The 14,081-nt window shown below is 41.5% G+C and overlaps 1 protein-coding gene across 1 annotated transcript in view; it reads right to left on the bottom strand.

The window, feature by feature from the left end:
- The window catches only part of LOC121201041 (growth arrest-specific protein 7-like), a 48,816-nt gene extending 40,714 nt beyond the window's left edge, over positions 1-8,102 (bottom strand). The window contains exon 1 of the mRNA XM_041066666.1: positions 7,785-8,102. Within this exon, the coding sequence (XP_040922600.1) occupies positions 7,785-7,964 (180 nt within the window). The 5' untranslated portion in view covers positions 7,965-8,102. The remainder of the gene's footprint in view (positions 1-7,784) is intronic.
- Between the last annotated feature and the right edge of the window lie 5,979 nt (positions 8,103-14,081).

Below are 14,081 nucleotides of genomic sequence, written 5' to 3'. Positions count from 1 at the left end.
TCCCCTGTAACATGTCAGCCTAGTTTAAACAGATGCAGCCTCATTCTTGTATGTGCATGCCAGTGGTTAAGACTGTGTATATACAGTTGGGAAATATCGACTGGTAGACTTCTGTGGTTATGATTGATCTGGGTTTTTACCACCTGATCTGGATTTCCCCTCCAAACATCCCATGTGCACGCCCATTCTTCTCAAAGCTTGTTGTAAGTTATGAGTCACATGCTTTAATGCTAAATGTTCATTATTGATTTATACATACAATACTCACACATGAGTCAACAGTTGTGCACCTAAAGCACCTCCAAGTCTGAGGCCTGGTACTATACCAGAAAAACTGTGGGTAGTCCACTTCAGGTTTGGAATGACTTGCTGCCCAAACCAACAAGATCTCAGGCTGAGCTTCACGAATGAGGGTAAGAAGAGACCAACAGGTGGATCAACAGGTTGGTGGAGCATGGGCAACGATGTGGGCACTGTGCCATACTGTTGCGGTGTCAAAGGAGCTAAGCTTGGAGCAAAAAGCCAGGTGATACACGTCTCCAACCCTCACCTGGGGTCATGAGTTTAGTGTCGTGACCAAAAGAACGAGATTCGTATTCAGACCGACTTTAGATAAACACCTTTAGCTCAACAGCCAAAATTCAAGTGCTTTTAGGTTACTGTCCGATTGAACCTCCTGCTTTAACCGACTCAGCAGTGAAAAAGGAGCAGTGCCTCTTATGCTCTTACACTGATGGGACCACAAGATTATTGGACATGCCCTTCAACCAAACATGAGGGGAGACACACACTTGATATGCTCACTCTCACCAACACCACCCAAATCTGGGTTCCATGTGGGCATTCTCCCAAATTAGCAGGCATGATAATTAGCTGAGATGCAGTGTGCTAGTAAATACTCTAATTTACAGAGTGCTGTTGTTGAAAGTCCTCAGCTCAGCTCAACCCAAAAGAGCTCAATACACATGGGTAAGAAACTGGAATTTTGTTTCTTCATTAGATTTACACACTGATTGGTCATTTTTGAGTTTTCCCACTAACCTCTAGAGAGATTTACACCACACTACAGAGGAGTAATTCACAAAATGTTGGCTGAATTCCATCGGCATCTTGGGAAAAAAACTAGGAAAATGAGGCCCAAGTTGAAAATAACTGTAATTACTATTTAACTGAGCTAATGTTTTTCAAGTTATAACTCAAAATAGTTTCAGTGGTATAGACAAGGAGACTGGGGCTTAAAATAGTCTGCCACCATAACCTAAATTTGGCAACAAATTTGCCTTATTATATTAATCATTTTTACTTAAAAGATCCCTAAATTGACCTGTTGCCACAGCAGACTAGTCTTTTTAAAGCATCTCCACTTCTCCTTTACCCGTTGCTATGTAGTGAGGCAACAAACAGCAAATTCTTCAACAGCCCTCCTTGACTCACATCTACCAGTTCCTCTAGCAGATTCACACATCTGCCGGCAGAGCTATAGTAGATGTGTGAAAACCTCAAATCTATTCTTCGGTGTCAAAACAAACAAAAGATTGTGGTTAATAAAGAGCCTTCACAGTGTCACAGCGAAGTGCTTCGCAGTCATTCAGCTGACATTTTCACAGCACCACACTGAATACGTTCCATGGCAAGAAGCGACTGTGTTTTGGCATGACGTCAGCACAGGAGGGGCGGTATTGGTTTTCCAGCGTGCAGGGGGAAGCACCTGGCTGTGTGCTGGAGGCTCTACAGCAGTGGTATGACCCCCACATTCCACTACAGGGATTATGCCAGGCTAAATCACCATCCAAACCTCTACTAGAAACCGCCCCCCCCTTACTCACTCTCAGCTCTACAGTTTCATAATAAACACTGCTGACACTCTACCAGGAGAAGCATTAGGGAGACAAAGTGGTTCTCCATAATTTACAGCTCATTGCAAATTGCTTACAGTAGTTCCCCTGGCTACACAGAGACATAATGACACACAGTAATTCACACTGAGGAGAAACAATACATGATGCTATAATAATAATGTGAGCCCAATATTGAAATTTGGGAAATTCAACATTACTACATCTTCAAATTGACTTCTAATCACTGGCCTCCTCAAGTGAAAGAAAAAAGTCACACTTGATTGTACTGTACGTGGCAAAGTGCACTGACATATTTCAGCCATATGAAGCGGTTAGGGGCGGCATCTCCCTCCAGATGTCCCCAGGCAGGCTCAGCTGCAGGGTCTCTATTACATGTTTAACTACCCATGTTGATATTTCAACACTTGTAGGGGAGTTTCGATTTGTTATGGGAATGTCATATGCAACCCCAGAGCAGCAGCAGTGTGGGTGCCACCAGTCCATTAAACTGGTTTTACTAAGGACCACCTGCATGGCCTGGTGCTTTGACAAACCTTTACAGTAACGGGAAGGTCTCACTTTCAATCCCACCCGAAGCCCATGCAGCGTCAACAAAACACAGACTCTCTACAGTTCCTGTTTATATAGAGGCCATTATTTTCATAACTGGTTAATCAGCCAACTATTTTTCAGTGAATCATTTAATAGTTTGGTGCATTAAGTGCCAAAAAATAAAGAATAATACCTATCACAGTTACTCAAAGCACAACTTGATATATTAAAATTATTTGCTTTGTCTGTTGAACAACCTAAATTCCATCTTCCAGACAAGCATTTATTTGGATTCAGTCATACAGTGCAGAACTCAGAATCTAATTACTGTATAATGCCAAGAGGCTTTGAGAAACGTGCCACATCTGGTTGTCACTTTGCCAGTGAAGAGCAGCAACCACATGGCAGACAGGGAGTGCTATACTCTGCCAGTCTCCTACTTTGCTGCTGCACCCAAACATCAGCCCTATCACAAAAACCTTCAGTTATTTACTGACCACCCTTCAAGGTTTGGTACCAAGTTTGTATTTGTTTCATACTGGTTACTAAAAAAAAACTGTAGAAACTGTAGAATGGTGGAAGCAGTAGAAAAATGTGGAGATATCCTTCTGTCAGAAAACATGCTAATAAGGTGAAAACATATCTTTTTTGATGCAGGTAAAAAATTTAGTGCTCCTGAATCGCATACAGGGAAAAGATGGAACACAGTAATAAGATATTACTCCATGGAATGATGGAGTAACACAGCAGCAATAACACAGAGCCAAACTTGGTCACGAAGAACTTCAGACCATTTAAACATCTGTCTGGAAACAGTGATGAGAGCTCCAAACACCGCGGGGTGGCTGACAAATTATTTTCATGAATGACTGAATCAGTCCAATTCATTTGCTGATAAAAAGCTCCAAAACATTTAAGCATTCCAGTCTGTTTTGGACAATATCTCCCATTCACAGCTGCTCCGGGTGGCATCACGGAGTCATCAGACAGAAACTCATGGTAAACGTCATCACTGATGGCTTTAGATGCCACTTTTACTCACTTTTATTCTTAGTGTTTTTCTTTTTTGTTTCCTTCTCATTAGGTGAACAGGAAGCACTGATATGACTCACTGTCAGTATGACTCATGATGATTTGGATCCATTGGGTAGCTATGAAACACCGAAAATGTTCTGCTGGAGCGAATGACATAACCTTTCAAACAGTACAGTTTACACTGTACACTCTTAAGATCTCATTTATAGCTGATATCCACTGAGACAAAGGATCACAGTGTTTTTTCTCAAAACATCACCTTGACAGAGACACAAAGGAAGATGACGACTTCCCTCGGGCTACCTCCTGCTAGCCTCTCCAAAGTTCAAAATTTAACCTATGAACACAGTTTGGACTTTGAACTGACATGCCCCTCCCCCCCCGCCTCTGCAACCATGGCTGTGGTGCCCCTGAGCAAGGCACCGACCCACCCCAGCTCCCTGGGCGCCTTACACCAGAGAGTTCCCAGTTTTGGCTGTTACATCTCTATTACTAAATGTTTTTTCTCATGATATTAATTGCTACAAATATGGAAATGTGGCGACACTGCTAAAAAGAAGTTCACCATGAGCAGTCAAGCTGGTGTAGAAGAGAAAAAAAACAAAGGTGAAGAGTGAAAGTGTTACAGGAAGTGTATGTTGTTAACACCCATCACACAAAGATCTTCAGTGCAGTGAGGGTATATTACAAACATTTTGGGTGTATTAAAGACTGTTGGCTTATTTACAGCCTACCTGATGGCTTGGCTCTTACTTGGTCTGACTATGACATAGCGATGACGCCATGTTCCCAGATCTGTGCAATTACTTTGGCCAGGACACTGTTACTGATGAAATGATGTTCACAACTACAAAAAGACCCAAGTTGTAATAAACTGGAAATTTCCTTTAAAACGAGTTTATGAAACTTGCATGGCAAGTGGTAATTATTGGACAATGGTAAATGAACAAAGCCCTGGTGCTTTTTATTGTTTATGAATCCAGCTTTTAATGTTTAAGTACATGAATTGGTTATTTGTTCCTTTAAAAGTTGCAGCCTAACTTTAAAGCAGCATCAAGTGTCGGCCCGTGAGAAACAGCCTAGCTGGAGTGTGACGCACCAGGCAGCAACAGGTTCTGAACGATTCATTATACTGGGAAGAATGGAGCTGTTTGTAGAACAAAGCCACAACGCTGAAGATGACAACAGAGCCAGACGAAAGCCCCATTGTCAGCTCTGCCAGCTATACAAATCCATGTCCAGGTGATTAACACACGTCAGCCTGAATTTATGATCATTTACGATTATACGGAGTGAGGCAACTGAGTTACTGCACAACAGCCTAGGGAGGGTGATGATGAGTTTGCCCCTCTGAGCTTTGAATAAATTACCAGAATGAGGAAGTAGAGACGTGTCTTTTTGTTTCACCATCAGTCATTTCACTGTGCCATCCTCCAGCCCCCACAACACGTCTCATCAGCCTACGGTTGACACATTCAAGGATGGCTGGGGGAACCTCCAGTTTCATTATGTATAGTTCGGTCTACAGTGTGTGATGTAGGAGGTGAATCTTTCCACTCCACCTTAACTACAGTAATTCTGATACTTATGCTGAGGCTAAAAACAGGGACCATATCAACCGAGAATGGGTTACTGATATCAATATTGACATCTGTATCGGCGTGTATGATGTACAAAGAAGAAATTGCAGACAGAGCTGTAAACAGCAGTAATATCTGGCATAATATTTTGTGTATTTACACTCAACTTTCCTCACTTTAAGTCCAATAAAGCAGTTAGACAAAATAATATTAACTCAGGGTCCTCTTACTAGCTTTCACTTGCTTATTAAGACTGTGAGAAGCTGCTACTGTGGAACAGGTAAAGCTGATGACTCAGCTTGTACCCATCAACGCAAATAAATTAATGACCACAGGATTTTCTGCACATCACACGTGTGTCATTTCCTTCATCATTACTGCTTATTTTTAGACAGTGCCACAGATGGGTGGGGAAAATCAGCATCTGAACCCACAGCACCACAAGCATTCAAGGCGAGTTGCAGACCACAGAAACTCAACGTGATAAAACTGGTCCAGGATCAGATAAGCATGTTGCTGTTGTGTGTCTTGGTCTGTCTTAAGGGCTAAGCTGTTATCTAGCTTTGCATCAGGGATTTTTTTTTTTTTTTTAAATAAGTCCATGAACCCAGCTGTGAATTCAGTGTGGGATGGAGTTTACATGTCATGGAGATTATACCCCAACCAATGCTGGATTTTTGAGACCAATATCAATAATAATACATCAGCCAATATTTGTTTTTTTTTTGTTTTCATAAACACACAATGCAAACAAACATCCATGATGCGGATCCCTTTGCTTTTTTTTTTTTTTTAGAGAACTGAGAACCCTATATCAAAACAAAAATAAACCTGTGATTGCTTTCTGCTAATAAACATTTTAATGCCTGCACTGTTTCGAAATGACCTCAGACAGATGTTTGCCACCTTTGTCCTGGAGTTTCTTGTTATATACCAGCCAACATACATGCTGATACTATTACATCTACACTAAGCTGATGTTGGTCGATTTATCGGTCTAGTTTTATTTCAAATAGCTTGTTTTGTCTGACTAAGTTCAGATTGACTGCTGACCGTAGTCTCCTCATTCATTTAACTGGACAATACAAACAAACATCCATGATGCGGATCCCTTTGCTTTTTTTAGAGAATTGAGAACCAAATATCAAAACAAATATAAACTTGTGACTGCCTTCTATTAATGAACACCTGCACTGTTTCTAAATGACCTCAGACAGATGTTTGTTTCTGTGGAAACACAACAGCAGGGCTCTGCGTTGGCCATTCAAATACTTGCAAGTTCACATTCCAAGTAGATTTCTTTGTAATGTAAAAGCTGTATTTCTACTGTTTACCTGGCAATCATCATGACAAAAGACAAAATAGCTGTTGCGTTACATTACAAACCATTGTGCTGTGTTTTTGCATCTGATCCGCAGAGATGGTTGTCAAACTGGACTTCCTGCATCATATTTCTTGTCTCGCTGGTACCTGAAGCAGCACACCCCCACAAACCCAGCCCCCTGCGCTCTTCTAATGCAGGCCTGTCACCAGTTCAGTTCACTTCACTTTCTGAATCGCTGAACGACTCAGAGATGTGGCCTCTGATTCTGAGGACTAGAACGAGGCTAATCAATCAGTGAGTGATACTTTACTGATCCCTGTAGGGAAGCTTGCTTTTCTGTTCCACGCTTCAGACAGCTCAGAGGTCAAGGCATCTTGCTCATCAACACTTCAGCAGGGTGAAGCCTTGATGAGAATGAAGATCCTGAGCTTAAAGAGCCACCCAGACGCCTCACCCATCACCTCCATTCCTAAACTGGTCTGAGAGAAGATAACAGATGTTGTACTTTCAACCCATCCGGTGTTACAGGTTTATGTCTTCACGTTCCCAGTACTGGTGGCCGTATCTAAATCAGCCCAAGCCCAGAACCATGACGCATTTACTCTGGTGTCACTGGGTCACAAATCATGTTGCTGTATATATATATATATCTTCTCACATTCAGAGTGGAGAAGTGATAAAAATGGCAGCGCTGGTGCCATAGCTGAAAATGCTGGCTCTGTGCCCGTCCCTCTTAGATACAAGCTGGTTATGACAAACTGTCAGAATACTGGGTGGTGACACAGACTCAGCTGCAAACTCAGTCTTCTCCAATACTGTAACCCCAGAGCCAAACATGCTGGAGTAAAAGAAAGAGATTTAAAAAAAAAAAAAGAAAGAAAAAGTTGGAGATGTTTTCTGAGTTGCAGCAAGAGCAGTGAGTCTGAAGTCACTTGAGTGAAAAAAAGGGGGGAGGGCTGGGTGCTGGGTGGGGACGGGAAGAGTTGACCATGAAGAGAGCGAGAGCAGCATGCCCTGTGCATTCACGCGCACTGAGAGGAGACCTGAGCATTTCAGAGGAATGTGTGTGGAATGAGGAAGTGTGCAGCCGCTCAGGCAGGCGGGCAGGCAGGCAGGCACACAGGCAGGGAGCTGGCTGCTGGGATGGTTAGAGTTAATCTGATAAGCACAGCACGGGAAAACTATTTATTAGTGCATCACTCAATGCTGTCTTTATCTTCAAGTTTGTGTGTGTGTGTGTGTGTGTGTCTGGTCTGAGTCCTCTACTCGCGTCACTTTGAGTGTATGTGGGTAAAACAAAATACACTTCTGATAAAATGAGTATTTCACAAGAAATTCAGGACCCATAAATAAAGTCAAAGTCAAAATCTACATCCAATTAAAGTCCAATTAAGTCATATATAAAGTCCAAATAAGTAACCAGTAAGAAATAAGATCATCTCTATAGAGCCTTACCTCCAGCACCTGGACATAACTGGAGGGGAACCATCCTCTGGCTCCATCCTTCTCTCCCTCCCACCAGCCTCCGGGCAGAGCCTGGACCACCTTAATAATCTCCCCGGCCTCGAAGCTCAGTCCCTGCTGGTGCTGCTCCCCGCTGAACGGGTACAAACTTTTGCAGTAGGATCCAGACATCGCCGGCGTTAACTGATGATGATCCTCAGCTCCTCGGGTGAGAAATGAAACACTTTTTTTTTTTTTAAAGCCAGTGAGAGTCTTGTGTCGGAATGTGGATCTCGGCTCCCGGCTCGTGGAGGAGCGGGGTGAAACTTGTGTGAAGTTGGTGAACAGGTTCTCCTCCTCCTGCTGCTGTCAGGACGCCCCTCACGGCTCTGATCCTCCAGCCTGCACGCACAGTCTGAGGACACTTCAGAGCAGCGTGAAGCCGGACAGAGCCCCGCAGGGTGGGGGGATCGGAAGTCGGATACATCTGCCTTCAAAATAAAAGCACAAAGTTTCATTCATGAGTAAAGACACAAACTTCTGTCAGGCAGCCTCCATGACAAATGAGCACAGTCCTTGAAATCCCTAGAAAAAAATGTTAAGCGAACTTTGAGTGGTGTTATTGTTGTTGTTTGTATTTACTATCATCATTATCATTAGCAGTAGTAGTAGTTTTTTTGTTCTTGGCTGTTTATTATTTTCTTTCTACTTTTACAGCCATCACCAACTGTGCGTCTACAATTAATTATGTAGTTTGTTCATAGTGAAGAGTATATAAAACACTTTGAAAGCAATATGCATCAACTAGAGTATGAACTGTTCTATGTATAAATAAGCTTGCCTTAATACATTATGATAGTGACAGCTACCATTCAAAAACCTATTTAAGAGTGATCACTGTTGATTTTAGGAAGAAATAATTTTTTTTCCTGTACTTTGGCATTTGGTTCCATGCACAGGCACTAAGTTTTAATTTGAAATATTTAGCCGGAAGTCTTGTCTTGTCATGTGGGAAACTTGACCCTCCGTCTCTTTAACTTTTTCATACATCCCCTTAATACTACGATGATTTAACGTCCATACATTTGTCCAGATTCGCTTTTTCCAACTTACTGCGATAATTTCCCACACTGTTTATCATCATTTATATTCTGCTGTTAATATATCTGATTGAACTGTTCTATGAGGGGCTCTGTAATAGTTTTACTGCATATGGGAAGTTCACTACAGTGATGGTGATGATTATGATGATTAGGTTCCTGTTGGAAGTTGAAGCAGCTGTAGTAAAATAAAGCAGGAGAGGACACTAATACAAATTAGTCAATCAATGTATATATTGAAATCGTCCTTTAACAAATAAAGATGTTTTCTTTCTTAACTTTAGACCTTTAAACTGAAGGAGCTTTCCTCTGAGTCAACACTGAATATATACACCAAATATAGAAAACACACAAAAGCTTGACAGTTCCTTTTTTTTTTTGCGCTGCTGCTGGATATTACAACACATCACTGTTTATTGTTAGTCCAGCAATCACACTAACCAACTGAAGCCACAGTGAGACATCACTGTGGCTGCAGTGAGGTCTGTGAATACTCACGCTGTGTTTTCTTTTCCTTTTTATTTGTAATTGATCAAATCCATCTGCTGTAATAAAAAAGCAGCCGCTAGATGCTGATGGAGCTTCAGTTCACACCACAAACAACACAAGGTGGAGCTATCAGATTATCACATGTATGAGAGGGTGTGTGTAAGCTGAGTTTTGTTTTTATTGTTGGTCAAACTGCTGTTTTTAGGGCCAAAAATGAACTTTGAGCTGAATAAAAACAAAATTGTAATTTAATTTACGCCACCCTTCTTTTTAAATTCCTTTTAACAGATGAAGATTAGCTTGAATGAGGTCGTTAATATTTCTAACCAATCTCTAAATGGTGGTTTATCTCTGCTGCATTCTTTCCACCGTCTAAGGAGCCAGACGCACCATACCAGACACATAGTGTTCTTATCATACAGCTATGTTTAAAAGTGAAAATGAATGATACAAATTATTATTTAAGACAGAAAGACATATATATATATATATATATATATATATATATATATATATATATATATATATATATATATATATATATTTTTTTTTTTTTTTTTTTTTTTTTTTTTTTTTTTTACCGTAGTTTCAACACAGTCCACACATAGAGCAAACTTGAATATCTGGGTATTTAAAATCTTGTTACTCTTGTTGCAACTCTTGTTTCTATTAAAGGAATAAAAAATTGAGGTGACCTATCATGAATAATAATCATTTTGTTTTGTTTTGAGTTTGAGCCCCATGGCGACATTTAGTTGTCAGGGAGCACCCAAAAGATGCAGATGATGGTGCATTCAATCTCACACACACACACACACACACACACACACACACGCACACACTGACAACCTCAGCGGCTGGTTCAGACTCTCTGTCTTCTCTGTCTGAACAATCCACCTCCTAACCACCTGAAAGCACATCTTCCTTCACTCAGACTGTGACAACTTTCTCTTTGTACCAGGTAAGTAAAGTCTTTATCTTCACTCTTTCTTTTTCCACCTTTTCTTCATCAGAAATTTTTTTTTTTTAATTCCTTAAAGTGGGGTCATGTTTATGGCTGGTGACTTTTTCCTATTAACTACTTGAACTACTATGTACTTGGTTTGTAGTACTCCACACCCAGCTCTGATAAAAACAGGCTGTTTATACCATTATCCAAAAAGTACTACTGCACTAATACTGTCAGGCCTGGGAGTTCTGAATGGTTTGTTCAAACGATGCATTTTCATCAAATCGTCGCTAACAGCAACATCCACCCCAAGTCTGGGCTGTTCTTGTCTTCCATAAGGGCTTCTCTTTAATACAGCAGCATACTGCCGTGAATTAAAATGTGTGTCATTAATTCATGGTGCACATATGTTCTATTTATTGAATATCTAAGTGAGTGTTTTCTGTTTTTCCTTAAGCAGACTGACCTCTGTTCAACATGGACACTGACTTTATTCTTAAGCAAGTCGAGCACATGAAACCGTCCTCTTTCTCAGAGAGAGAGAAACAACGCTACCAAGCAGAGGTCAGTCTTATCACTGTAACGCTAAACGCAAAGGTGCATGTGTGTACAGTACGGCGCCTCTGGGTCAGCTGATTCGTTCTGTCTTGCAGAAGATGCTCATGAGGCAGTTCATGCTCATGGAGCAGCAGTATCAGGTTCCCATGTATTTATCTACAGAAGACATGAAGGCCTGGCTGCTGGGGGGGAGAAGCTTCCTGGAGGAGTGAGTTCACAGTGGCACATTAGATCAAAGCTAACCGTAAATGCACAGTCAGGCAGCATGGATGACAAAACCTGTTTTCTTTTCTTAAATTCAAAGGTTCCAAGAAATAGCAAAGCGAGCAGAAGCAAGAAAACTCTTCATGGCAGAACTGGTAAATAAGAAACTGTATGTAAATGCACATTTAAAATAAGCCTATGTAACTTTTGCAGAGCTGTGTATAGGATAATGGTAAATGCTAATGTGTAGTGTAGTAAGATCATAAGTGGAGTATAGTTACAAAGTCAGCAATCTAACTCGTTAATGCCTGTTACACTTTAACATTTATCTAAGTAAGCTACTGGTCATATCAGGAAAAGCAAGGATGTAGCAGCAGATGTCCAGAGTGTACTCAATTATGCAAGAGTGAATTTAACGGAAAGGACTCTGTAATTTGGCACTACTCAGAGGGATAAGTGGGGACATGTTTTAATTGGTACACTTGCCTCTAATGAATTCAAACTGTAGCATAACCTAGAGAGTCTTTTAGTGCACAACCACTGTGCTCCTCCCTCTCCCTGCTCCGTTACGCTCCGTTTAAAGAGTAACTTAGCACCAGGCTGAAAAGCAGTGTTTCACTGCCCTCACTGGCTGAGAATGTCTGTTTTCACCTCTGACCACACCCAGCACAAATGATGACTGTGGTCAGACAAAGTGTGCTTATTTTAACCCAAACCATCATCTTTTCCGAAGTCTAACTGAGCAGATTTAGTTTCTTAAACTAACCAAACCGTGAATGTTCCACAACTTCAACTGCGTGTTTGTTACTGTAAACGTAACAGTGAAGATCAGGTACGCCTGGCACTGATACGCTCCTGTGGGTCGTATCTGAGGGTAAATTAATTTTGGTCCATGATGCTCTCCAACACTTTTCCTGAAGGTCAGAAGTCAAACTTTCCACTGGAATAAAATCACAACCAGGGTTTTTTTTTTTTTTTTTTTTTTTTTTTTTACAACCTGGCAAAGCCAAAAAGTTGAAGAAAGATGTAAAGCTTATTACAAAGCTGCCATTATTCCTCTACTCCACATCATTCTTTAGAGAAGAAATCCTCAGAAATTATGAGTAATGTACAGATCTGTAAAATAAAGTGTTACCTATATCAGCTGACACTAAGAGTGAGTGATGTGCACAGGCCTGGACCTCAGCAAGGCATCTCTGTCTAAATCAGATGGAGCAAGAGCTCCAAGAGGAACTTGAAAAAGAGGAACGCCTTTCACTGCAGTTCAGAAGAAAGGTAAAGATAAGAATATTTTCTGAGCAGCCTTTTTTTAGAATTCTGCATGCCCTCACTCTTCTTCTCTGTTTCTCTTCCTGCCATGCGAAGGTCACAGTGGAGGGCCTTCACATGTTTCTCTCAGTGATCCGCCCTAAAGCAGAGCAGGATGTGTACACCTTCCTCTGCTCCCTGTCCGACAAGGTGCTCAGCGCCTTTATGAGCTCTCACACCAACAAGCGCTCTAAAATAGCATTAGTCAAGAAGCTGCAGTGGGTTACCGCACCTTTAAGAACACAGGTGGTGGATATAGCTCTAAAGTTTCTCCTGGATGAACCAGAAACACTTGTCGAGGTCGAGCCTTCACAGACCCAAAGTTCAGTCGCGAGCCGGGACTTAAGTTTAACCTCTGCTCTGAGAAACAAGACTAAAGCCGCCAGCACTGAGATTGGCAAACTGCTGGCCGAAGCAGCAGCTACTTGTTTCTGTCTGAATACATCCGCCACTCAAGCTCATCTCCTGTGTATCTGCACCTCAGTGGCCCGGGACATGGTCAAAGCCATTTACAAAAGATTTATTGACCGCTCCAAAACCTTCCACCTCATGGACTTTGATGAAAGCTCTATCATCGCCAGAGAGGGCGTCACCTGTGCCATCCAGGACATGGAGTGCTGCATACAGATGGGCGCAAGATCATCTGTTTACTGACGACTACACACAGACTCCAGAGGTGTGCTGTATGGTGGCTGAAGAGTGGATTGGTCAGGTACCTTTTCCAAAACATCATTTTATTTGAGACTCATACTTTATACTATAATACTTATGTTTTGTTTTTTTTTCTTTAATCTACAGATGAGGAGGAGGCCAGAGACGAGAAATGAGGAGTGCAGGCCTTCTTCAGTCATATGAAGAAGATCAAATGTGTGTCCTCGGAGGAGTGAATCACACCAGCCGCTCTCTCTACAGTATAATCTCAATAACAGAAATCATGCATTTAATAAATTACTGCAAGTGAAAAGACCCTCTATATTTTCTTCACACGTTTTTACTGTTTACATATCAGATTTTATTTACTTACACAAATAATATCAAATATTTAAAGCTGACCTAAACATTATAGATGAAAGTACTACATTTAATGTGAGAGGTGTCTCTTGTGGTGACCCTCAGAGCTTTCCTCTCAATGCTACGGAGCACTTCAGCACCTTTCAGCTCAGTGCTTTGGCTTCTCATGATGTACAGCTTTAAAGTGTAGCACGGTGCACAGAGAGTGGAAGAACTGGGGAATCAAAAGGGGCCCACTGTACAATACAAACCAAACTGCTCCAACAGAGCTGGGTTGTCACCAGCAGAGAGCTGTGGTGCTTGGTCTCTTGTTGGAGGGAGCCCTCTAGCTGCAGATATGGTAGTATTACACGTGATAGAAGAGCACTGGGGGAACTGAGGCACAGTGACAACTATCTTGCTTGAACTGAGCTGACATTAAGTGGTTTTATGGTCTCACTAGTAAGAACCACTGGATAATGACAGATGTAGAAAATGTGAAAGAGCATATGCATGAGCTTTACATCCCAAATTATATGTGAAATACACGCACGTGTCAGTAAATCAACTAGATTACTTTCATTTCATTTCACAGTCAAGAATCATTATAGGAGGGGTCAACTACCACAGGTCACTCACATAGATCACCCATGGTGCATAATGATGTATCATACTATCAAGCCTCACTGAGCTCAGCCTTCACAGCTGTGT

The sequence above is a fragment of the Toxotes jaculatrix genome, chromosome 21 (assembly GCF_017976425.1).
Source record: "Toxotes jaculatrix isolate fToxJac2 chromosome 21, fToxJac2.pri, whole genome shotgun sequence".
Taxonomy (NCBI): Eukaryota; Metazoa; Chordata; class Actinopteri; family Toxotidae; genus Toxotes; species Toxotes jaculatrix.
Note: the sequence above shows the minus strand (reverse complement) of the source record. Positions and strands in the feature narration are given on the sequence as shown.